Consider the following 26,679-nt stretch of genomic DNA (forward strand, 5'->3'; position numbering starts at 1 on the left):
GCCGCTCCTGCGTCACTCGGCTGCGCCGGAAGTCGGGGTGTGCAGGATCCGGGAGGAGCGTTTGACCGCTTGCAGCCTCAGCGTGGGGGGATCCTGGCCGCCATGGTGTCCGACGGTGAGGGGTGTGCGGGGAGGGACCCCCACCCCGGGACTGGGCAGGCCCCCCGAGATGGAGCATTATTTGGGGGGCTGGGGCAACCTGTCTGGTCTTTAGAGGAGTAGCAGATGTGTCATTTTATTCAGTAAATAGTTTTGAATGGTCTCCGGTGTGCCAGGCGTTGTTGTATGCGCTGGGGAATACAGCAGAGACCATGGCAGTCAGGGCCTTCGTGGAGGCTGCAGTCCAGTGGGCGAGGCAGACAGTAGTTAAGTAAATAAGAATACTTTCGAAGGGTGACAAGAGCTGTGAAGACAATATACTGGGATGCTGCAGTACTGTCATTAGGGGATGACCAAGGAGGAGCTATGTTTACATTAGAGTCCAGGTACTGAGAGGGAGTCTCCAGTGAGCGTGCAAAGGCGCTGTGGCGAGTTGAGCCGTTGCATTACACTAAGAAAAGGCGAACTTGAGGGTAGAAGAAGATGGAGAGTCTTTCATTCATACATTAAACTACCAGCTATAGAGCCTGCTGTCTTTTTTTTTTTTTTTTTGAAGATTTCATTTATTTGAGAGAGAGTGCGCGCACCCGTGAGCGGGGAGGAGGGGGGGTGAGGGAGAGGAGGGGGGGTGAGGGAGAGGGAGAAGCACACTCCCTGCGGAGCAGGGAGACACATGCGCCACTGGATCCCAGAACCCTGAGATCATGACTTGAGCTGAAGGCAGAGCTTAACCAACTGAGCCACCCAGGCATCTTGAGCCTGATTTTTTTAAATTTAATTTTATTTTTTTTAATTTATTTATGATAGGCACACAGTGAGAGAGAGAGAGAGAGAGAGGCAGAGACACAGGCAGAGGGAGAAGCAGGCTCCATGCACCGGGAGCCCGATGTGGGATTCGATCCCGGGTCTCCAGGATCGCGCCCTGGGCCAAAGGCAGGCGCCAAACCGCTGCGCCACCCAGGGATCCCTGAACTTTGTTTTTAAGTGTAATATGAAACCATTGTAGGGTCTTAAGCAAAGAATTGCATAATTTTATTTATTTATTTATTTATTTATTTATTTATTTATTTATTTATTTATTTATTTATTTTAAAGAATTGCATAATTTTATTACTTTATTTTTTGAAGATTTATTTATTTATTTTTACTTATGATAGACAGAGAGAGAGAGAGAGAGAGAGAGAGGGAGGGAGGGGCAGAGACACAGGAGCAGGTAGAAGCAGGCTCCATGCCGGGAGCCCGATGTGGGATTCGATCCCAGGACTCCAGGATCGTGCCTTGGGCCAAAGGCAGGCGCCAAACTGCTGAGCCACCCAGGGATCCACAGAATTGCCTAATTTTAAAAGATCACTTTGGCTGCGGTGTGGATAAGGGAGCAAGAGTGGAAATAGGGAGATCACTTCTTTTTCAATACATACCACAGTCCTGTGAGAGAGGCAGGCCTGGCATGGGCCTTGTCTACAAATGATGGTGTAGAGACTCAAAGAAGGAAGTTGACCAGGCAGTCTGTGTGTGTGGGTACTCATCTCCCCTGTTAGGCAATACTTTATTTTTTTCTCAGGCTTCTGGGCAGTAGCAAGGACTGGCTGACCCTAGAGTTGTAGGGTGGGGCTCATGGAGAATAAGGCCAAAGGATTGTGAGCTTGAGGGTAGAGGAGTGAAAGACACAGTTATTAAATGCTGCTTCTGTGTTAGGCACTTTTGTGTGTGTGATTTGCACTTTTTGTGTGTGTGTGTGTATGTGTGATTTGCACTTGTTATTTCATCCCAGGATTCGCAAAAATCCTCATTCTGTAATGAGGCCACAGTCTAGTGGACTAGTTTTAGCAGAGCTGGCAAGAGAGATCAGAAAGACAACTAACGGGATCCCTGGGTGGCGCAGCGGTTTGGCGCCTGCATTTGGCCTAGGGTGCGATCCTGGAGACCCGTGATCGAATCCCACATCGGGCTCCCGGTGCATGGAGCCTGCTTCTCCCTCTGCCTGTGTCTCTGCCTCTCTCTCTCTCTCTCTCTGTGACTATCATAAATAAATAAAAAATTAAAAAAAAAAAAAGAAAGACAACTAACTGTAAAATGAGATGATTCATACTAAGAGGATCAGAAGTGGACAATGGGTTATTGAAAAGCCAGTCTTTATAGTCAAGTAGATCTGTCTCCATAGCAGGGAGTTTTGCCACTTGCTAGCAAGCCATGTGACTTAGAGCAAGTTACTTTCATTTGAAAATAAGAATGCCATATTTGTGTCATCTGAGTTATCTAAGACAGTATCAATTATGAGATCTGTTTTTGTTTAGGGTGCCACTAAGAGACATGCTGCTAGTCTTAATTGTAAGACACCATCCTGATTTCAGCAACTGATAAAAACAAAGAGAGAGTCCCTGTCATAATTGATGGAAGATGACAGTAGTATTTCCATCAGTAGTTTGTTGTCAGCATGAAATGGGATTATAGGATTACATATGCTGATGCAGACAAGGTTCACATTGCTGTTTTCAGGTGGGGGAGCCAGGACCTGTTGGAAGTCCTGGGGAGGATTTTTGGAAGAAAGAAGTAGCATTGGTTTGGTGCTTTGTAGAGGACATAGGATTTGGATTTGAGAACAAATCTACCATGGAGTGGGGATTATCTGATGTAGGAGGTGGGACTGCAGGAAGGAAGGTGTGGGGGCAGGAAATACATTATTGCTTTTTGCTATTAAAGGAGCACCCTGGGTTTTTCTTAACAGCTGTGCTTATAGGTTCGTAAATCTGTCACCTCAGTTAGAATTTAGACTCCTTGAGGGCTTGAACTCAGTATCCCCAGCTTCTAACACTGGTATTTAGTGTAAATGTTGAATGAATTAATGTGTTGTTAGCCTGTACAGTTGTGTCTAACTTTGGAGAGTAGTCTATTCCTTTTCACAGTAAAATCTTTACATAGCAATTGCTTTTCTCTCTTTGGTTTTCACCTTTTAAAAAGTGGTTCCTGATCACCATTGGCCTTGCTGCGAGGTGGTTTGATGGGCTTGAGGCTAGACTTATTCCTGTGTCTCCCTTCAGCCTCCTTGTGTCTCTGAAATTCTGCTGTTGAATATTAACTGGCTAGTCTGTGCATTCTGTCCTTGACTGCATTTAAAATGTGAATATTTGGGGCAGCCTGAGTGGCTCAGCGGTTTAGTGCCGCCTTCAGCCTGGGTCGTGATCCTGGAGACCCAGGATCGAGTCCCACGTTGGCTCCCTGCATGGAGCCTGCTTCTCCCTCTGCCTGTGTCTCTGCCTCTCTCTCTCAATCCTCTCTGTGTGTTCTCATGAATAAATAAATAAAATCTTTTAAAAAAATGTGAATATTTGGGTGCATTTAATAGGTATTTATTGAGCATCTACCTCATGCTGGGTGGTTGTACCAGGAGCAGAAGATAAGCAATAAGACAGACAAGATCCTCCCCGCCCCCCCGCCCCGGAGCTTACATTCTAGTGCACGAAAGATGTGGTGGTATAGAAAGCAAGCAAGAGCCTGCTGAGGGCCCAGAGAGCTTTCAGTCATTAAAAGCACTTGGCCTTTGGTTAATTTCAGGATTATAGGATGGTAAACATCTAAAGGCATGCAGTGGTTCTTGCTGTGGTTATAATTTACAAATTGGGATGTTGGTTTGCCTATGATTTCATGAGGTTAATGTTTTTATTTTTTGTTAATATTTTCAGAAGATGAATTGAATCTTCTAGTTATCGTCCTTGATACCAACCCAATTTGGTGGGGAAAGCAAGCCTTAAAGGAGTCTCAGGTAAGATTACTTGAGGAGGCCTTTGGATAATTCTGGTATAACTGTATGTTAATATTGCTTTTTAAAAAATCAGCTTCATTAAAGAAAATCAGCTTTATTAAGTTATATTTTATATACCATAAAATTCATCCATTGTAATGTACAGTTCATTGGTTTTTTTTAGTAAAAATCACAAAAAGATCGTGTAACCATTGCTGCAATTTCATTTTAGACCATTTCTATCACCTCAGAAAGTTCCTTCCTGCCTGTTCAGTGTCACTGCTTCTACCCTCTAGTTGCAGGCAATCACTGATGTTTTCTGCCTCTATATTGCCTTTTCTGGACATTTAATACATGCTACACAATATGTGATCCTTTTAAAAAAAAAAGTATTTTGAAATTTTTTTTTTGAATTTATTTATGATAGTCACAGAGAGAGAGAGAGAGAGGCAGAGACACAGGCAGAGGGAGAAGCAGGCTCCACGCACCGGGAGCCCGACGTGGGACTCGATCCCGGGTCTCCAGGATCCGGCCCTGGGCCAAAGGCAGGCGCCAAACCACTGCGCCACCCAGGGATCCCGAAATGTTTTATTTTGAAATAATTATAGACTCCCAGGAAATTGTAAAAAAAAAAAAAAAAGGTAACAGAGGGGTCCCGTAGCCTTGTTCCAGCTTCTCCTAGTGGTAACATCTCGTGTACCTAGATTATAATAGCAAAACCAGGAAATTGACATCAGTACACCCTTGAGACCTTATTCAGATCACAGAACTTTGCATGCATTTGGGTGTACATGTGGTGCTGTGCTGTCTTATCTTGTGTACAGATGTGTGTCACCACCACCACAGTCAAGATGGAGAACTGTCCCATCACACGCAGGAGCTGTCTAGTGCTCCCTTTATAGTTGCTACACCTTTGTAGTCAGTCCTTGGTCCCTAACTGGGGTAGACACTGATCTACTACTCTGTTCTCCAGGGCTTTAGTTCTGGTATGGAAATCGATCATATAGGTTTTTTGAGGTTGGCTTTTTTCACTCCACAGATTGGGTTATTCCCTGCATCCATGTTTGCCCTTTCTATTGCTGGGTGGTATTCCACAGTATGAGGTACCAGTTTGTTCTGTCACTTACTAAAGCTTTACATTTGGGCTGTGTTTTCAGTTGTTGACTATTACATAAAAAGCCATTCTGAGAATTTGTGTAGACGTTTTTGTGTGGATAGAAGTTTTCATTTCTGTGGGATAAACGTCCAGGATTGCAACTGCTACAACATACGGTGTAATCGTGTAAATGTGTGTTTGGTTTTATAAGAAACTGCTACACTCTTTTCTAGAATGGATTTATATTCCCACTAGCAAAGTATGAGAGAGGGAGTCTCTCCCCACCCCAGCATTTGATGTTGGCACTTTTTTATACTAGCTGTTTTAATAGGTATGTAACAATCCATTATTTTGGTCTTGATTGCATTTCATCAATAGCTGGTGACATCACACAGCTTCTTCTAGGCTTGTTCACCATATAGATAAGCCTCCTGAGATCTCTTTTCATGTCACGTGTCCATTTTCTAGTTGGATTGTTGGGTCATGTTTAGCCACTGAGTTTTGAGATTTCTTTATGTATTCAAAATATAAGCCATTTGTCAGATAATCTTGCTTGCAAGTATTTTCTCCTAATCTTTAGCTTGTCTTTTCATCCTCTTCTGGTGATCTTTCACAGAGCAGAAAGTCTTTAATTTTGATCAAGTCTAGTCTCTTGATATTTAAAAAATATAGCTTGTGCTTTTGGTGCTGTAAGAATTCTCAACCTTGCTCTAGGTTGTAAAGATTTTTGCCATTGTCTTCTGTGAAATGTTTTTTTTTTTAATTTTTATTTATTTATTTATGATAGTCACAGAGAGAGAGGGGGGGGGGGCAGAGACACAGGCAGAGGGAGAAGCAGGCTCCACGCACCAGGAGCCTGATGTGGGATTTGATCCCGGGTCTCCAGGATCGGGCCCTGGGCCAAAGGCAGGCGCCAAACCGCTGCGCCACCCAGGGATCCCTCTGTGAAAAGTTTTATATTTAAATCCACAATCCAGGGATCCCTGGCTGGCTTAGTAGAGTGTGCAACTCTTGATCTCAAGGTTGTGAGTTTGAGCCCCTGATGGGTGTAGAGGTTACTTAAAAATAAAATCTTAAAAAAAACCCCACAATATGTTTTGAGTTAATTTTTTTAAAAAGATTTTACTTATTTATTCATTCATTCATTCATTCATTCATTCATTTAGAAAGAGAGAAAGAGAAAGAGAGCACACACACATATGCTGGGGTAGGGGCAGAGAAAGATGGAGAGAGAGAGCCTTAAGCAGATTCCATGCTGAGTGTGGGACCCAAAAACGGTGCTTGCTCTCACGACCCCAGCTGAAACCAAGTGTCAGTTGCTCAACCGACTGCACTACCCAGGTGCCCCCATTTTTTTAAAATCTGTGAAATTTAGGTTGAGGTTCATTATTTTGCCTATGGATAATCCAGTTGCCCCAGCACCATTTTTGAAAAGTTTACTCTTTCTCCACTGAATGTTTTTCATATCCTTGTCAAAAATCACTTGGGTAGGGCAGCCCCGGTGGCTTAGTGGTTTAGTGCTGCCTTCCACCCAGGGCGTGATCCTGGAGACCCGGGATCCAGACCCGCGTTGGGCTCCCTGCATGGAGCCTGCTTCTCCCTCTGCCTGTTTTTCTCTCTTTCTCTAGTAAATAAATAAAAAAATCTTTTAAAAAAATCACTTGGGTATACATGTGTGGGTTTATTTTTGGGTGCTCTTCCTAACCCATTGATCTATTTCTGTGTCTCTCCCTCCACCAATACCACAGAGTCTCGTTTATGATAGCTAGATAGTAAGTCTTGGGTTCCAGCAGGCTGATCTCTCCCACTTTATTCTTTTTCAAAATTGTTTTTTAACTATTCTAGTTCTTTTGCCTTTCCATATAAATTTTAGAATGAGACTGTTTATGTCTACGAAAGATCTTACTGGAATCTTGATAGCTCTACTATGTTAAATCTTCCAATTTACAAATATAGTACATATCTATTTTTTAGATCTTGATTTTTTCATCAGCGTTTTATACGTTCTAGTTTGCTTAGAGATTTTTTTTTTTTTTTTTAAAGTAGGCTTCAGGGGCACCTGGGTGGCTCAGTGGTTGAGTATCTACCTTGGGCTCAGGTCATGATCCCGGGGTCCTGGGATCAAGTCCCCCTTTGGGCTCCCCACAGGGAGCCTGCTTCTCCCTCTGCCTGCATCTCTTCCTCTCTCTGTGTGTCTCTCATGAATAAATAAATAAAATCTTAAAAAAAAAAATAAAGTAGGCTTCATGCCCAGTGTGGAGCCCAATGTGGAGTTTAAACTCATGACCCTGAGTTCAAGAACTGAGCTGAGATAAAGAGCTGGATGCTCAACTGACTGAGCCACCCAGGCACCCTGTTTAGATATATATATATTTTAAATCATGAATGGCTGTTAAATTTTATCACTTGCTGTTTCTGCATCAGTTAATGTTTTTCCTTCTTTAGCTTCAAAATGGTGGGTTATGTTGATTGCTTTTCAAATATTGAGTCAGCCTTGGATAAATCTCACTTGGTTTCAATTTGTTAAGATTGTTCAGGATTTTTTTTTTTTTTATATTCAGGAGAAGTACTGGCCTATATAGTTTTTCTTTTTTGAACTGTGTTTGGTGGGTTTTGACATAAAAGTGATACTGGCTTCATAAAATGAATTGGGAAGTGTTCAGTTTTCTGGAACAGATTATTTAGATTTGGATGTCCATTCTTTAAATGTTTGGTTCAGTTCTTTAGTGAAATCGTCTGGGCCTGGAGTTTGCTTTTTGGGGAAGTTTTAAACTATAAATTAAACGTTTTTATTATTAGTTATTAGAGGTATTATTTGGTTTCATTTGATTCCACTTAACTGTAGTATTTTTGAGGTTCATCCGTGTTGTAAAATGTATTGGTGGTTCCTCTTGATTACTGAGTAGTATTTTATTGTGTGGATATACTTCTTGTTCATCTATTCATGATCATTTGGATTGTTGCCACCTTTTGACTATTATGGATAATGCTGATCATTCTCAAACAAGTCTTTGTGTGGACATATGTTTGCCTTTCTCTTGAGTAGATGCCTGTGAGTTGAATTGCTGAGTCATGTGGTGGGTGTAAATTTAACTTTAAGATGCTGCCAGCCTAAAAAGTGGGTACGCCATTTTCCATTCCATTGAGCAGTGTGTGAGAGGTTCAGCGTCTCCGTAGCCTTGCCAACACCTGTCTTTTTTATTATAATCGTTCTAGTAAGTAGGTAGTGCTATCTCACTGTGGTTTTAATTTGCATTTCTTTAGTGACTATGGATGTAGTATATATCTCTTATGTTTATTATGTTTATAAGGTGTCCCTTATATTTTCTTAGTTGAAATGCACATTCGGTTTTTATGCCCAACTTTTAAATTCGGTCATTAGTTGTCTAATTACTGAGTTACAAGAACTCTGTGTATCCTGGGTACAGGTCTTTTTTCAAATATATGATTTACAAATATTTTCTCCTGGTCTCTGACTTTGGGGCTTGTCTTTTCATTTTCTTAGTGGCGTCTTTTTAAAAATCAGCTTTATTAAGGGGCTCCTCACCGGCTTAGTTGGTGGAGCATGCAACTCTTGAACTCAGGGTTGTGTGTGCAAGCTCCACATCAGGTATAGAGCCTACTTAAAACAACAACAAAAAAAAGAAAAATACAAGTTAAAATTAACTTTATTGAGATATAATTGGCATGCAGGGCATAGCATATACTTGAAGTGTTCGGTTTGATATGTTTTCATATATGTATACATTTGTGAAATAATCACCACAATCAAAATAATGAACGTATAAATCTGTCACTCCCAGAAGTTTATGTTCCTTTGTAATTTATCCTACCCATTTCTCTCTTCTTGTCCCCACCCCCAGGCGACTACTAATCTGTTTTGTCATTGTAATTTGCATTTTCTAGGTTTTTATATAAATGGAATCAAACAGTACATAGTGGGATTTCTTTTAGTCTGATTTCTTTACTCAGCATAATTATTTTGAGATTTCTCCATCTTGTTACAGTAATTCATTCCTTTTATTGCTGAATAGTATTCCATTTTACAGCTAGAACAGCAGCATCACTGCAAATTACCACTTTCCAAAAACACTCTTTTGTTTTTTAAAGATTTTATTTATTTATTTATGAAAGACATAGAGAGAGAGAGAGAGGGGGGCAAAGACACAGGCAGAGGGAGAAACAGGCTCCATGCCGGGAGCCCAATGCGGGACTCGATCCTGGGACTCCAGGACCATGCCCCGGGCCAAACCAAAGGCAGGCGCTGAATCGCTGAGCCACCCAGGGATCCCCAAACACTGTTTTTCTTTTTAACTCTAATCAGTAATATATGAGAATTCCTTTCTTTTCTTTTTTTTTTTTTGAATCCATACGAGATGCTCTCTTTCCTTATTTTATCTTTTGCCAATATCATGTACCATAAAAGTTACCTCAGTTTACTTTTTTGTGTTTTTGATAGTCCTTTGTATTTTTTACTTGGGGCATTGCCCATTTTCCTCTTTAGGTTTTTTGTTTTGTTTTGTTACTGATTTGTGGACACTCTTTATATTAGAAAGTTAACCTTGGGGGATCCCTGGGTGGCTCAGCGGTTTGGCGCCTGCCTTTGGCCCGGGGCATTTATTTTAAATAAATAAATCTTAAAAAAAAAAAAAGAAAAGAAAAGTTAACCTTTTGCTTATCATATGTTGCAGTTATGTTTTCCCAGTTTGTAATTTGCCTTTTACTTTTGTTTATAGTCTTTTTTTTTGCCATATAAAATTTTTGAAAGGTTTTACTTTTTTTTAATAAAATGGAACTTATCAGTGTTTTATTTGCTGCTGAGAGTATTCTTTTCTTAAAGAGAAATGTGCTTTGAGACACCTGGGTGGCTCAGTGGTTGAACATCTGCCTTTGGCTCAGGGCGTGATACCAGAGTCCCGGGATCAAGTCCCACATCGGGCTTCCTGCATGGAGCCTGCTTCTCCCTTTGTTTTTTTTTTTTGTTTTTTTTTTTTTTTTTTTTTGTCCCTCTGTCTATGTCTCTGCCTCTCTCTCTCTGTGTCTCTCATGAATAAATAAATTAAAAGAATCTTAAAAAAAAAAAGGAGCGTGCTTTATTCCAGGATTATAGAAATATCCACCTCCATTTTTTTAGTAATACTAGCATTTATCAGAACGTAAACTTCACGAACGAAGGGATCTTTGCCTGACACATTACAGGAACTTAGCATACTTAGTGAGAGAATGAATTGAAAACTTTTACAGGGATAGCTGGGTTCCTCAGTGGTTATCTGCCTTCAGCTCAGGGTGTGATCCTGGGGTCCTGAGATTGAGTCCCGCATACGGCTCCCTGTTTAGTGGGGAGCCTGCTTCTTCCTCTGCCTATGTCTCTGCCTCTCTCTTTCATGAATAAATAAAATCTTAAAAAAAAAAGAAAGAAAACTTTTACAAACCACTAATGTAATCAGTAGGTATTTGTCATCTACTCTGTGCATAGTAATAGTTTTCTAGTAATTTTATCGCAGAATATGTGACGTGTTTGCTTTCCTTAAATGTTTGCAGAGAATATTCATGGAATAATGCACTCACCATAGAAATCATTTCATATAAGTAAAACTAGAAAACTGATTTTCAAATATTTTTGCTTATGGCTTTGGAGGAGGGAGCTCCTGAGCAAAATTTTAGCAGTGAATAATGGTCTAAAATTTAAATGAAATCTTTATCATTTCAAGACCTGACCTAGTTACTTGGATAGCTACCTTACCTTTTCTAATGTTTTCTGTTTTTCAACAGTTTACTTTATCAAAATGCATAGATGCTGTGATGGTGCTGGGAAATTCTCATTTATTCATGAATCGTTCCAACAAACTTGCTGTGATAGCAAGTCACATTCAAGAAAGGTATGACCTGGGGTGTCTGGGGGGCCCAGTTGGTCCTGGGATCAAGCCCCATGTCGAGCTTTCTGCTCAGTGAGAAGCCTGCTTCTCCCTCTTCCTGTGCCCCTACCCTCCCTCCTGCTTATTACTCTCTTGGGCACTCTCTTTTTCTCTCTCTCTCAAATAAATAAATCTTAAAAAAAAAGGTATGACCATAGTGATTACCTATTCAGTGCTTAACATTTGTGAGGTTTGTATACCATTTGTCACGTACTATCCCTATTCTGTGTTGCAAAAAAAATCTTTTGTAGCATTGAACAAGACCAATAGCATCAAGAATCAGTACATGTACGTTTTGATAGGATTGACTGATACCTACTAAATTTGCATCATGTGCACATTTAATTTACTTGGCTTTAACCACACCCTCCAGGCAAAAAACAGGGAGAAATACCAAGGGAGGCAGGCAGCTCTTATCACTGTTCTGTGTGTGGGTCTGCCCTAGGGGGCAGGTGAAATAGGAGGTGTGATTCCACCTTCTCTCAGCCAGCCTTGAGCCCTGCATACAAGGGATAGTGGTTCACTGCTCTGTGTGTGATTCTGGTGGTTACCGATAAGGGTTTTTCTTGTTAATTGGGTTTTAACCCAAGCCAACTACTCCATCTGGTGCTGAACTGAAGAAACGGACCTTTTCTTTTTTTTTTTTTTTTTTAGATTTATTTATTTATTTATTCAGAGAGAGCGAGAGAGGCAGAGACACAGGCAGGGGGAGAAGCAGGCTCCATGCAGGCAGCCTGACGTGGGACTCGATCCGGGATCTCCAGGATCACACCCCGGGCTTCAGGCGGCGCTAAACTGCTGCGCCACCGGGGCTGCCCGAAACGGACCTTTTTCTAACACATGTGTAAACACTGGCTGTGTTTGAGTCTCTTCAGGGTGGGTACATAGGTGTGCAGCTACTCTGCAAATGTGACCATGTATATGATACATATTTTCACGATTAATTTTGACCATATTTACTTTTCATGTGTACGCTGGCCGTGGAATCCTATTCCCCACTTACAATACAGCTCTCCTATGTCTTGATTAAATATTATATCATGGTAGACATGACCCTTGTTTACCAACGTATTTCATATGAGGTCAGTGGGTAGTTTTCAAATTTCTCATTTCTTAGGGCTGCTCTCTTTGGTGTGTTGAAAGAGCCCATAGGCCACCAAGGAAATGCTCCTGCTCCCACGATCACCATGCATTTTTCTCAGAGTTGAATGAAAAAGATGACACTGATTTGGTTAAGATATCAAAAGAAAAACTATACAAAGCAAAATGTTAGATTTTTAGAAAAATCTAATATGTGTTTTTATGGGATTCTTACAAAAATCATGAAGCACTGGGAGAGTATTTTCAGGGACCCTTAGAGCATATTTTTATTACTGGGGTAGATAAATATACCTTAAATAATAAGCTAGTCATAAGTTAGAATTTGGTATGACTCTCTTCCCAGTTGGCATCTGAGAAAGTAGAATGAGAAACACGCTGAAGTATTTCAAGAGACTGGGACCTAGCACTTTATTTCCTCTCATTTCTGGGTTCATTAAAACATTCTGGGTTCATTAAAACATTCTCTGGTGGTAGACTCATGTTGGACAATTTGCTTGTTTTATATACTTTGTTGTTTTTTTTTTTTTTTAATTTTTTTTTTAAATTTATTTATGATAGTCACACACACACACAGAGAGAGAGAGAGAGAGAGAGAGAGAGGCAGAGACACAGGCAGAGGGAGAAGCAGGCTCCATGCACCAGGAGCCCGACGTGGGATTCGATCCCGGGTCTCCAGGATCGCGCCCTGGGCCAAAGGCAGGCGCCAAACCGCTGCGCCACCCAGGGATCCCTATATACTTTGTTTTTAAAGATTTTATTTATTCATTCATGAGAGACCCAGAGAGAGAGAGAGAGAGAGAGAGAGAGAGAGAGAGAGGGAAAAGCAGGCTCCATGCAGGGAGCCCGACATGGGACTCGATCCGGGGACTATAGGATCACACCCTGGGCCAAAGGCAGGCGCTAAACTGCTGAGCCACCCAGGGATCCCCTATATACATTTTTAAAAAATGAAATTTATCGTAGGATCTTGTGAGTCAGAATTGGTGTGATGGTTTCTCTGCTGAATTTTGTCTGGATGTTGAGTGAGGACAGAATCCTGATATAATTCATTGTTTTCTCTCCCACTCTTTCAGTCGATTCTTATATCCTGGAAAGAATGGCAAACTTGGAGACTTTTTTGGAGATCCTGGCAACCCTTCTGAATTCAGCCCCTCAGGGAGCAAGGATGGGAAATATGAGCTATTCACAGCAGCGAATGAAGTTATTGTCGAAGAGATTAAAGATCTCATGATCAAGAGTAATGGCTTACTGTCCCCATTATTATTATTTTACAATTGCAGTTGAATGTGGAGATCCTTGAGGCCTTAAGCCCAGAGATTTGGAGTTCTTGGGAATATTTACTTGTGTTCTCTCTTTTCTTTTGTAAAATCATTTTCATCAATACCTGTGCCTTGTTTGCCTGTCCTCACCAGCATTTCACACTGTCTGCCAGCCTCTACTTCTTGAAACATACTCTTGGCATCTAAGACTATATCCTTTTGATTTGTTTTTCTTCTTTTTTGGACCATTCTTCCATTTCTGACTTTTCCTTCATCTTGTTCTGTAAAAAAATAGGTTTTTAAATTCTGCACATTATTTTCTTATTTTTTTCTTCCTCTGTGTGTTTTCACTCACTCTTGTCTTTAATTATCATTTCTATGTGAACACTTCCCAATCTTTGTCTCTAATCCAGGCTTTCTTTCAGTAAATGTCTCTCCTAGGTGTCCCACAGTCTGGCTAACATGCCCCAGACTGGTTTCCTTAGCTCTCCTCCTAGTTATACCACCATTGCCACTCCCAGTTTCTGCCACGCTCATTCACCTGCTTTTTCAAATTCAGAGCTTTCATTTTTGACTCCTTTCTGTTCACATTCAACATCTAATCAGCTACAATATCCTATTAGTTTAACCTTAGAAGTACCTCCAAAATCTGACCCTTAATTATCCCATCTAACTCAACCCCAGCACCATTGGCATTTTAGGCTAGATAAGGGACTGTCCTGTGCTTTGGAGGATACTTAGCAGCATCCATGCCTAGACCCATTAGATGTCATAACATTTCTCAGTGGTGACAACCAAATATTCCCTGTAGGGCACAGTTGCCCAAGTGGAGAGCTGCTACTCTGGATCATTGTAACAGCTTCTGCCTACTGACTCCTGGCTGTCCCCATTCAGGTCTTTCCTTAACTCTTTCAGAGTTAAAATACAGAGCTGCTGTTTTGTGGCTTAAAGGCCATTATGGTTCCCTGTTGCTTGTAGGCTGTGGTTTTTAAACTGTAGCCTGTGTCAGAGTCACCTGGAAAGAAAAAGCAACTCTGTAGAAACAAGAAGTAGGTTAGTGGTTTCCCAGGGCAGGGGAGGAGTGGGCCCAAGTGATCTTTTGGGGTAAAGGAAATGTTCTAAAACTGGGTTGTAGTAATCATTTACAGCTCTCTAAATTTACTAAAAAAAAACATTAAATTATTTACTTAAAAGGAGTGAACTTTATGATCTGTCAGTTTTCTCAATAAAGCTGGTAAAAATCATCTGGAGGGCTTGTTAAAACCAAACACTGTGTCCCACCCTGCAGTTTCTGATTTAGTGGTCTAAGGTGGTCCCAAGAATTTGTGTTTCTGTCAAGTTCCCAGGTGACGCTCCTACACCTGGTTCCAGAATCACACTTTGAGAACCATGGGCCTCCAGGGTAAAGTCCCATCTTCTTGTGGTGTTCAGATGTTTCCTGGTCTGACCTCACCCATGGGTGGAGGTATCAGTGTTCCTGGACCAACTATAGGCCCTGTTCACACCACATGTCGGTCTGGGCTCTCCACTCTCTCAAGCTGTTTGACTTTCTTCACTCAAGGCTTCGGACAAGTTGCCAGCTTTGTCCCTGCTGGCCACAGCCAGGGGGCTTTCTCTGGTCCCCTTTCCACCAGTGAGAGACAGAGGAGGTAGTGGGAAGGAGGGAAGAGAGGCTCAGAGTGGACGTGACCTTTTATACCACTTAGATCACTAGCAGACCTGAACCTTTCCAGATAACACCAGGATATTATTAATTGTAGTAGAATATACATAATGTAGGGGGTGCCTGGCTCACTCAGTCAGCAGAGCACGTGACTCTTGATCTCAGGGTTGTGAGTTCAAGCCTCACATTGGGTGTAGAGATTACTTAAAAATAAAATCTTAAAAAAATATACATAAAATTTACCATTCAAGCATTTTAAGGTGTACAATGTAATGGCATTAAGTAGATTCACACTGTATACAGATGCCACCACTATCCCTTTCCAGATATTCCAAACTGAAATTTTGTACCCCCTTATCCCCTAACCACAGGATATATTAAATTGAGAAAATGTTGAAAATTGCTTATTTAGGCCTTACTGAGAACAGATTGCTATCTTTGTTTGTAAACCTGGTTTGGAAATGTCAACTGATTTTATTTTGAAGAAGAATGCTTTGAAGATGATTTTAGTTCAAGAAAGCACCTAAAAATTCTCTTTAAATTTTTTTTTTTTTTAATTTGCAGGTGACATAAAGGGTCAACATACAGAAACTCTGCTGGCAGGATCCCTTGCCAAAGCTCTTTGCTGTATCCTTGGTGTCCTAGTCATTCAGAAGGTGTCTTCTGTTTTAAACATATCTTTCGGGATGCCTGCGTGGCTCGGGTTGAATGTTTGCCTTCGGCTCAGGGCGTGATCCTGGAATCTGGATTGAGTGCTTCTCTCTCTGCCTGTGTCTCTGGCGCTCTCTCTCTGTGTCTCTCATGAATAAATAAATAAACATATCTTTTTTTTTTTTTAAGATTTTATTTATTTATACATGAGAGACAGAGCCAGAGACACAGGCAGGAGGAGGAGAAGCAGGCTCCATGCCGGGAGCCCAATGCAGGACTCAATCCCGGGACTCTGGGATCATGCCCTGAGCCAAAGGCAGATGCTCAACCACTTAGCCACCCAGGCGTCCCATATTAAACATATCTTAACTTGTGATATTTCTTAGAACCTTGGGCGTCCATATTAATGAAAGGCATGAGTATTCTAAAGTGGTGGGTAATCAAAAAATAGTTTATCTTGCTATGGAATGTTTTTAAGATAGGGTGTAAAAACTTGAAATGTAAAGAAAAAACTAGTTTTTCTAGTATGTCCTTCTCACAACAAATTCTTCAGGATGCTTGTATCTTGTTGGATAAATTGGGGAGGTGTGTTAGTTTCTTCCACCTTCCTTATGTTAAAAGCAATGTATTTGGTTTTAAAGCCATTGACTGATCCTGAAGGATAATAAGTGAGTGGTTTCTCCACAGGCCCACAGGTTATTTGCACTTAGCATAGAGTGAACAGCACCGTCCTGAGCATGTTGATGTTGTCTGTTTGTGTGTTCTCCCAGTCTTGTGTGATTTAATTTCTTTGTTTTGGAAAGATTTGATTGATTCCTGTGTCCTAGATGTTGGGGATGCCTGGTCCTGTGTGTGTGGTTTTCACATTTGTTATCTGGCTTATTGATTTACCTGTGGTCCCAGATTTCAAATCTAGGATGTGGTGGATAGACACAGAAGGATAAATCATGGTAATTTTAATTTTCTGGGACACAAATCATGTTTCGGTCAGGTTACAAAGCTCAGTTGATTTCAATTGGTAACTGGAAACCCCCAGTCACTCTTGTGTGTTTATCATGGGAAGTAGAACATTTCTTTTTTTCAGCTAGGTGGATGGTGGATGTATTTAAAATTTGAGGTTACTTTTCTGTTTACTATAAATATTTATGAAATTAAATAATATTTTAAAATTCCTTAATCCTAAAATAATTAGACATTCATAGAATGAACAAAGAGGTTAAAGGTAAGAAGCCTGTGGGTTTTTTTTTTTTTTTTTTTTGTGAGATCTGGAATTCTCATTTCACTGCTATAATTTTGATGGACTGTTTAAAAAATTTGGTTAGAAAACCTTATGTTTAATAAGATTCAATTAAGTTATAATCTGTTTTTATCTCTTTACAGATAATCAGGAAATGAAATCAAGGATTTTGGTAAGATTAAAAAATCAGTAGTATGTTTATATATACTATAATCAATTAGAAAGCATAATGGAAGTAAGGCCCATTTATAATAAATATGAGTATTCAGAATAAATTAATAAGCAATGTACAAAATTTATTATAATGAAAAACTAAAATTCTGAGAGATATAGGAGAATTGAATGAATGGAGAGCTGTATTTTATGTCAGTTTTTCCAAAGTTAAGCTAAATTCAATGCAATCTCAGAATTTTTTTAAAGATTTTATTTATTTAGAGAGAGTGCATGCAAATGGTGGGGATGGTGGGCAGAGGAAGAGGGAATCTGTAGCAGACTGCTTGCCATGTGCAGAACTCGATGCAGGGGCTTGATCCCGTGACCCTGAGATCATGACTTGAGCCAAAATCAAGAGTCAAATGCTCAACCAACCTAGCCACCTTGGCACCTCTGCTATCTCAAAATATTAATAAGTTTTTTTTTTTTTTTTTCCTGGCAGAGTTGGGGGCTTTAAGAAATTCAACAGTAAGGAGCACTTGGCTGACTCAGTTGGTAGAGTGTGCGACTCTTAATCTAGGGGTTATAATTTCGAGCCTCATGTTGGGTGAGGAGATTACTTAAAAATAAAATCTTAAAAAAAAAATTCAACAGTTTATTTGGAAGAATAAACCAATGAGAATAGTCAGGTGCTTTCTTTCTTTTTCTTTTTTTAAAATTTCATTTATTTATTCATGAGAGATACAGAGAGAGGCAGAGACACAGGCAGAGGGAGAAGCAGGCTCCATGCAGGGAGCCCGACGTGGGACTCAATCCCGGGTCTCCAGGACCACGACCTGGACCGAAGCCGGCGCTAAACTGCTGAGCCACCCGGGCTGCCAGCCGGGTGCTTTCTGAAAGAGAATAATAAGCAGGAACTTGCTCTGTTAGGCTTTAAAACACATTACAGAGCTACAGTAACTGTGGTTCTGGTATAGTAGTAAGTGCAGAGTAAATGAGAAAGACTAGACTCCAGAAATAAAATCAGGCCCACAGAGGAGTTTGATTTGTGCTTAAGTTAGTGGGAAGAAAATGAATTATTCAGTTAAAGGTGCTAGGCCAATTGGTTGGCCATTTGGGGGAAAACAAAGCTAGATCTCATTGCTCACACGTAATTAATTCTAGTAAAGGTCAAACATCACTGTAAAAATTCAAGTTATAAAAGTGCTGGAAGAAAATAGCTGTTTAGTTTAGGGAGGACCTTGCTAAGCATGATGTGAAGCTGAAGACCTCAAGAAAATCAAACCCCTCAAAACAAAGATGAAAAACTATTAGAAGTATTTTCTGCATAGCTACCTGATAGAGTATTAATGTAATAATCATAGAATGAAAAAGAAGGGGCCTGGGTGGCTCAGTTGGTAAAGCTGCTGCCTTCAGCTCAGGTCATGATCCCTGGGTCCTGGGATGGATCCCCACATCAGGCTCCCTGTAGGTCCTGGTTTTCCCTCTCCCTCTGTGTGCTGCTTTCCCTGCCTGTGCGCTCTCTCATTCTCTCTGTCAAATAAAGTCTTTTTTAAAAAATGAAAAAACTCAATTAAATTTTATTTTTTATCTTATTTATTTCTTTAAGCAGGCTCCACGCTGGCTGTGGAGCCCAACTCGAGGCTTGAACTCATAACCCAGAAATCACAACCTGAGTTGAGATTAAGAGTCGGATGCTGGGACACCTGGGTGGCCCAGTGGTTAAGCGTCTGCTTTTGGCTTGGGATGTGGTTTTGGGGTCTTGGGATTGAGTCCAGCATTGGGCTCCCTGCAGGGAGCCAGCTTCTCCCTCTGCCTATGTCTCTGCTTCTCTCTCTGTGTCTCTCATGAATAAATAATTAAAAAAAAAAAGATGCCTAACTAATAACTGAGCCACCCAGGCACTACCTCCCTTATCAACTAAATTTTAAAGGTTAAGGTTTACTCTAAAGAACTAGGTAGAAAACATAAGCAGTCTGCAAAAGAAGAAATGCAAATGGCCAGTTACCATTTGAAAATACATGCAGCCTTACTAGTAAGCAAAGAAATAGAAACATCCAGTAACAGGTTTTTCGTTGTTTGCTTCTTGCTCAGTACAAATAGGCAGTTCCCGGGGTTGACGGCAGTGTGGGGGATTGATTATTCTCTTGCATTGCCAAAGAGAGGATACAACTTTTTTTGGAGGAAAGTTTGGTAAGCTCTATCAGGATTAAAGGTGCATGTATTTAACAATTTCCCTGATTATTTTAGGAGCTAGTCAGAGAGTTGTGTAAAGCATATATGAGGGTGTTCACCAGAGCATTGTTTAAAATAAGATTGGAAGCTGCTTCAGTGTCCTCTATAGATTATTGGTTAAGTAGTGGAACCTATGAAGTTAACACAAAGGATGATGTATATCCAAATTCATTGATAAAAGATTTCTGCCCCCAGATATTGTGGAACCAAAAAGCAGGTTGCAGGGATGCCTGGCTGGCTCAGTGGGTAGAGCATGTGACTCTTGATCTCCAGGTTGTGAGTTCAAGCCCCAAGTTGGGTGCAGAGTTAACTTTTTTTTTAAAAAAAGCAGGTTGCAGAGCACTAGGTAATCATCCTGGGATGTGTGTGTGCCCGCATAGGTGCTGTCTAGAACTGTTAACAGGGACTATCTCTTGGAGGGTAGGATCTGGGGGAGGTTCTTACAGTCATCTTTATGCTGTAGGTATTATTTAATAGTGGTAATTAGGCAGGCAGATTAGGAAGGCTGCATTGGTTGTGTTTGCAGTGATGACGTCCATGAGAAGTCGGATGTGTCTGTGAGGTTTTCATGTGGATATGATTTTTAGGTGATTAAGGCTGCGGAAGACAGCGCACTGCAGTATATGAATTTCATGAATGTCATCTTTGCAGCACAGAAGCAGGTGAATTGGGACCATCTTTTTTTTTTTTTTTTTTTTTTAAGTCTTAAATTCCAGCATAGTTAACATACAGTGTCAATATTAGTTTCAGGTGTGCAATATCGTGATTCAACACTTCCATACATCACCCAGTGCTAATCACAAGTGTGCTCATTACTCCCCATCGCCCTTAACCCAGAATATTGCCATATCATATATTGCCTAATATGTGTTGGACTGGCAGCATAATGTAGTGATAGCACTGTCTCGTCTCCAGCTCTGTGACCATAGCCTGGCCAAGGCCTGGGGGCTTCAGCTGTAAAATACAGATTGAATATCTACCTTGTAGAGTTTAATCTGCATATCAAATAAGCCATTATAAGAATAGTCTAAAAAAAAAGTCTAACCTATAGTAGGTTCCCAGAGTAAGACACTCATTATTTCTATTTTTCCTATAATGTTTTCGGAATGTTCATTTCAGAATATTTTGATTGATGCCTGTGTTTTAGACTCGGATTCAGGACTCCTCCAGCAGGTACGTGTTCAATGGAAGTGTGGTTTTGGTCAGGGGTGCATGGTGTATTCTCTTACTAAATGCTTTTCACCAACCTTCATACATGTTTAGGGATTAGCCTGTATGATGCTATCACTCAGAGCACTAACATGTCTCTTGTTCTTATTTCTTTATTGAAATACAGTTGACACACAATGTCATTAGTTTCAGGTGCACAACTCTGTGGTTCCTTTAAAATTTTCATTTATATTTTATATAGTGATTGATTCTGTAAAAGTGATTCACATATTGAAATGAATTCAAGCAACACAAGAAAGTATTTTTTAAAGGGGTAAAAAAATCCCTTCAAATCCTATCATCTTAAAATTACCATTGCTAATATTAGGTGAACAGCACGACAGATCTCTTGGTATAGGTATGGATGGAAGAATGAATTGCCAAGCAGAGAATTTTATAAAGATTGGATCACATCTCAGATCTGTGCTGTCCTGACCTATATGATAGTTATATGGCTGTTGAGCTCTTGAATTGAGATGTGTTGTTAAGTGTAAGATACACACTGAATTTCAAAGACTTAGTATGAAGAACAGAATGTAAAATAAAGATTTTTATATTGATTACATGTTAAGATGATAATTCTTTAGATATGCCCAGTTAAATAAAATGTTATTAAAATTAATTTTATCTGGGGAGCCTGGATGGCTTAGTTGGTTGAGTGTCATGTTTCTGTGTCTGGACCAGATGCAGGCTCTCTGCATTCCAGACTTGCATATGCACATTTCCTCTTGGACATCCAGCGGCATCTCACTTAACATGCCTGAAACAGAACTCCACACTACCTCCAGGGGCCTCCCCATCTCAGCAAGTGGCAGCACGATTCATCAGCCCCTCAAGCCAAAATCCTGACTCTACCTTGTTTCTTCTCTTCCTCTCCTTTCCATCCCATTAGCAAATCCTCTTCACTTGATCTTTGAAATAGTCCCTGATTCCCACTGTATGACTTCCTCCTTCATTGCTAACACTCAAATGGAAGACCGTAGTATCTGTTAACTGGTCTGTTTCTACACTTGCCCACCAAAGTTTGTTCTTTTTTTTTTTTTTAATTTTTTTCCAAAGTTTGTTCTTAACGTGATAGAATGAAGCTTTCAAAATCGAATCAGATCTTGTCACTCACTTGCTTACAACCCTCCCATTGCATGCCCTCGCACATAGACTAAAACCTGTTCAGCCATGGCTGTTCTTACTCTGCACAATATCATTTCTGGGTATCTCTTTGTCCCTGTGGAATCTCAGTCTTTACTCCAGGCACATTGGGCTCCGTGCTGTTGCTTTAAAACTACAGGTGTGCTGCAGCCTGAAGGTTTCTGCATTTGCTCTTCCCTCTGTTTCTAAGGCTTTTTATTAAATATTTGCATGGCCTACCTGCTGCCCTCATTTGGGTCTCTGCTTCTGTGTCACCATCTCAGAGAAGCCTTCCCTAACCATCCAGTGTCACTCCTTGTCTCTTTACCCAACTTCATTTTTCTTCATGGAAGCGATCATAACCTGTGACATTATTTCTGCATGTACTTAACTGATTGGCTCTTGTCTTCTCCCCCACTTGCACTCAACTGTCCATTAGGGGGTGAATGGGGTTAAATTGTGGTATAACTATACAGTAGAATATTATTGGTCTTAGTACTGATCTGTGCCATGATGTGGATGAACCTTGAAAACATGATGCTAAGGGAAAATTGTACAAGTTGCTTTATATGAAATTTCCAGAATAGGCAAATCCATAGAGATGGAAAGTGGATCACTGGTAGCCTTGGGGCCGGGGGTTGGGAGTAACTGCTGATAGGTATGGGATTTCTTTTATTTTTTTTAAGATTCTATTTTTTTAATTTAATTTAATTCATGAGAGACAGAGAGAGAGAGAGGCAGAGACACAGGCAGAGGGAGAAGCAGGCTCCATGCAGGGAGCCTGATGTGGGACTTGATCCTGGGTCTCCACGATCAGGCCCTGGGCTGAAGGTGGCGCTAAACCACTGAGCCACCCAGGGATCCCCAGGTATGGGATTTCTTTTTCGGGTGAGGAACTAGAGAGTGGAGACAGTTGCACATCTCTGAAGACAGTAAAAAGTAGTGAAGCACATACTTCAAAGGGTAAGTTTTATGGCCTGAGAATTAACTCAAAGCTTTTGTTAAAAAAATATAATGGAAATGAGTAAACATGGCCAGAATAAAAATGTCATCAGTAGCGGGGAGCCCTGGGTGGCGCAGCGGTTTCGCGCCTGCCTTTGGCCTAGGGCGTGATCCTGGAGACCCGGGATCGAATCCCACGTCAGGCTCCCGGTGCATGGAGCCTGCTTCTCCCTCTGCCTATGTCTCTGCCTCTCTCTCTCTCTCTGTGTGACTATCATAAATAAATAAAAATTCAAAAAAATGTCATCAGTAGCAAACACACAGAAGGGGCATGTACTGTGCTACACTAAAGGCTTTAAATGGTCAAGGAGTGTGGTGACCTGGGGGGAAAAAGAGATAGTTGAACACCTGAGAGGTAGGACGTTTCTGGTCCTCGCACTCTGGGTTAACATGCCCTTTGGTTGGCCCTGTCCATCCTCCTCTTCTTTGGAGACCTGAAGGCTTGCTGGTGAGAATTCTGTCCCTCTAGGAAAGCTAAACACGTGCTGGTTTGGCAGAGAGCCCTCTGAATGTCTTGTAGGCCTGTGACATCACGGGGGGACTATATTTGAAGGTGCCTCAGATGCCCTCTCTTCTGCAGTATTTACTGGTAAGGAAACATCCGCAGTACCCTAACGCCTTGAGCCTGAGTGAGCCCGATTTCCTGGGGAGTGTAGAGGAGCACGATGACTGATGCTAGTAAGTGGGAGGAGGGGGAAATGGGGAGTCCAGGGATTTTGAACATGGAAGGGCACACTTGGGATAGTCTTTGAAAGCAGCAATGTGCAGACTATTATAAGACTTCACAGAATAGCGGCTGCATGTCGAAGTGCTCAGTGACTGTTGAATGAATAAAAAAGCATTTCTTGATAAACATTTAAGGAAAATCCTGATTTATTATTCTTCTTAGTATTCATTGGCTAATATGATATCTGTGTCCTAACCTCTGGTTATTTTTCCCCATGGTTTAAATAAAATTTCCTTGCCTACCCCCCCCCCCTTTTGACAGTGGGTTTTTCTTCCTGATCAAGATCAAAGATCTCAGCTAATCCTCCCACCCCCAATTCATGTGGACTACCGGGCTGCCTGCTTCTGTCATCGAAATCTTATTGAAATTGGCTATGTCTGTTCTGTGTGCTTGTCAAGTAAGTTGGAAGTACAGAGTTTTCTGTGTTGGGGGTGGGGGTGGCAGAAAATAAGTCAACTGTGTGGTTTTTCTTTTCATCATTCTGTGTGTTTTGTTTTTCAAATCTATAGTATTCTGCAACTTCAGTCCCATCTGCACAACGTGCGAGTAAGTATCCCTGAGGCGGTGTGGCTGGCTTGTGTGGGAGAGATTCAGGGCTCTGAAACGTGTCTTCCTTTCTGTGTTGTTACAGGACAGCCTTTAAGATTTCTCTGCCTCCGGTGCTCAAGGCCAAGAAAAAGAAACTGAAAGTGTCCATGTGATCATAAGATTCCTGCGCCCCTAGAGCCTATTACTAGGAATTGTGTGGTGGAATCTCTGTTTGGAGGCCCTGAAAAAATACAGTGCATATGAAATAATTTTGAATGAAGTTTCTTACAGAAAGGATTTCTAGACCATTATCCTCATGCTGTGTTTTTGGGGCACTGTGTTATTTGAGGGAATCATTCTATGCAATCTTTTCAGACTGGTTTTTGCCCACAGAAGAAGAAAGCACAAATTAGTGAGTTTTTTTTTTTAATAATGGGGTGATCATTTGTCAGCTTGGCCTGCCTGATTACCGGCTTTAGACTCTGTTGGGTTCTGCCTGTGAAATGTATGACCAGTGAAATTTGAGCGCAGTTTTGGAAAAAGCGAACAAGCGACCATGCAGTAACAGCATTAATCAAGATAGACCATCTTCCTTGAACCAACAACTGAATTTGACAATAGTCATGTCAATAATATCTGTATTGTCTAAAGTTGAGATTTGGCTTCATAGACTAGCAGGTAGTTTTTGCTTTTGCCTGACATCACTGACATCACGTGTGTCTGGACACAGTCATCCACATATTAACTGTTTGTCAATCAGTACAAAGTCTGATTTTAAGCGAGTGAGGAGGGGGGTGCAGTACTCTGGCAACAACTTTTTCTTCAGAGATAGTTGTGTGAAAAGCTTATATGTGAAAGCCAGTGTCTGGGTTTGGAGGGGCATTTCTTGGTGGAGAATTGATTCTTTACAGTTCAGTGTTGTCCCCCAGATAGAGTTCTCTCCTTTTGTAACGAGGGGGGAAAAAGCATTAATGTTGGAGAACTATTCTCTAGAAGCTTTGGATTTACTACTGACAAGTGCTATAGGTTGAAAAGAAAAATTATTTGTAATTTGAACAAGAAAAAACTTATTTTTGTATGTAACTTTGAAAATATTAGAAGTCTTTTTAAATTCCAGTACAGTGTATGAAGGGTTTTCAGGAATGGTGGCTGGTTTGGTTTGCTTTTAAACGTATATTGATAAAAACAAACATTCGTATATTGACAAAAATCCATTTGTGTCCACAACCTTGTATGTAAATAAGATTTTAATTTTCTCTTTATACCATCTCAGAAGCTGAGTCTCATTTAAATAATTTGTTATTTGGCTAGATGATTTCAGGTAGATTTTGTACTTTGTGGATTTATAATTTTGTTAAATACACACAGGTTTTGGTGGTCACTTGGGAAATACTGATCCTTGAGTTTGAAAATTTTATTTGTCTTTTAGAAATAATATTTAATATTTCATGCCTTAGTGTAGGAAGTCTAGGAAGTCATCAAATATCTAAAAGATGAATAATTTCAAAGAAGCTGGTCAGGTTCTTGTTGCTACTTTTTCATTTGTTTACTGGCTTAATTCTGTTTAGGTTTTATTTTTTTTAACTGTTTATGGTTTATATAAATTTTTATAATAAAATAATTTAAATTTTCAAATTTGCTCAAGTTATTTTCTCTTACTCATTGTTTATTTCATGCTAATTCAACTTACCTTCAAATTTGTACTTTAACAAATGTCAGGTTTTTGTTTTTTTTGTTTTTTTTGTTTTTTTTTGATAGTCACAGAGAGAGAGAGAGGCAGAGACATAGGCAGAGGGAGAAGCAGGCTCCATGCACTGGGAGCCCGACGTGGGACTCGATCCCGGGTCTCCAGGATTGCGCCCTGGGCCAAAGGCAGGCGCTAAACCGCTGCGCCACCCAGGGATCCCCCTAAATGTCAAGTTTTTATTCAACTCTGAAGAGCTTTTATTTTTTTAAGTAAGCACTGTGCCCAATGTACGGCTTGAACTGAGAACCCCAAGATCTAGAGTCACATGGTCTACTCAATGAGCCAGCCAGGTGCTCCTGAAGAACTTTGATTTAAAATCTTGCTGGGGCACCTGGGTGGCTCAGTGGTGGAGCATCTGTCTGCCTTTGGCTCAGGTCATGATCCCAGGGTCCTGGGATTAAGTTCTGCATTGGGCAGGGAGACTGCTTCTCCATCTACCTGTCTCTGCCTCTCTCTGTGTGTCTCTCATGAATAAATAAATAAATAAATCTTAAAAAAAAATCTTGTTAAAACTATGTGAAAATATTGTTACAAATACTGCATAATAATAGATTGGTATGAAGTATATATGTATGTATTTATTTATTTAAAGATTTTATTTATTCATGAGAGACACATTGAGAGGCAGAAACATAGACAGAGGGAGAAGGGATCCCTGGGTGGCGCAGCAGTTTGGCGCCTGCCTTTGGCCCAGGGCGCGATCCTGGAGACCCGGGATCGAATCCCACATCGGGCTCCTGGTGCATGGAGCCTGCTTCTCCCTCTGCCTATGTCTCTGCGCCTCTCTCTCTCTCTCTCTCACTATCATAAATAAATAAAAAAAATTAAAAAAAAAAAAAGAGGGAGAAGCAGGCTCCATGCAGGGAGCCTGATGTGGGACTCGATCCTGGGACTCCAGGATCATGCCTGAGCCGAAGGCTGATGCTCAACCACTGAGCCACCCAGAAGTCCTGGTATGAAGTATTTCATACAGAGTTTCCAGTATGAAATTATTAGAAGAAAGATTTGGTGTTTGCTTGTAATTTTATATTGGGAGCAAAGTTAGCAAAATTTAAAGTATTCGGTATTTTATTGGATAAAGTAAACTAGAATAATGTATATTTTGATGTCATAAAAGTAGGAAATTTATTGTCTCATAAGAGTTAACTTTAAAGCTATGAAATTATCCTCCTATAAATAAATAGTTACAACTA

General features: G+C 40.7%; 1 protein-coding gene across 1 annotated transcript; it reads left to right on the forward strand.

Annotated features, from left to right (window-relative positions):
• The first annotated feature begins 32 nt into the window (after positions 1 to 32).
• On the forward strand, positions 33 to 25,368 carry GTF2H3 (general transcription factor IIH subunit 3). The gene is made up of 13 exons (XM_055323134.1): positions 33 to 115; positions 3,780 to 3,859; positions 10,707 to 10,813; positions 13,024 to 13,187; positions 15,437 to 15,499; positions 16,716 to 16,745; positions 16,904 to 16,932; positions 19,736 to 19,810; positions 20,268 to 20,321; positions 23,005 to 23,073; positions 23,473 to 23,608; positions 23,721 to 23,757; positions 23,843 to 25,368. The coding sequence occupies exons 1-13, from the start codon at positions 103 to 105 to the stop codon at positions 23,910 to 23,912; spliced, it is 927 nt and encodes a 308-aa protein (XP_055179109.1). The 5' UTR covers positions 33 to 102; the 3' UTR covers positions 23,913 to 25,368.
• Positions 25,369 to 26,679: the final 1,311 nt, after the last annotated feature.

The sequence above is a fragment of the Nyctereutes procyonoides genome, unplaced genomic scaffold, assembly GCF_905146905.1.
Source record: "Nyctereutes procyonoides isolate TBG_1078 unplaced genomic scaffold, NYPRO_anot_genome, whole genome shotgun sequence".
NCBI classification, from domain to species: Eukaryota; Metazoa; Chordata; class Mammalia; order Carnivora; family Canidae; genus Nyctereutes; species Nyctereutes procyonoides.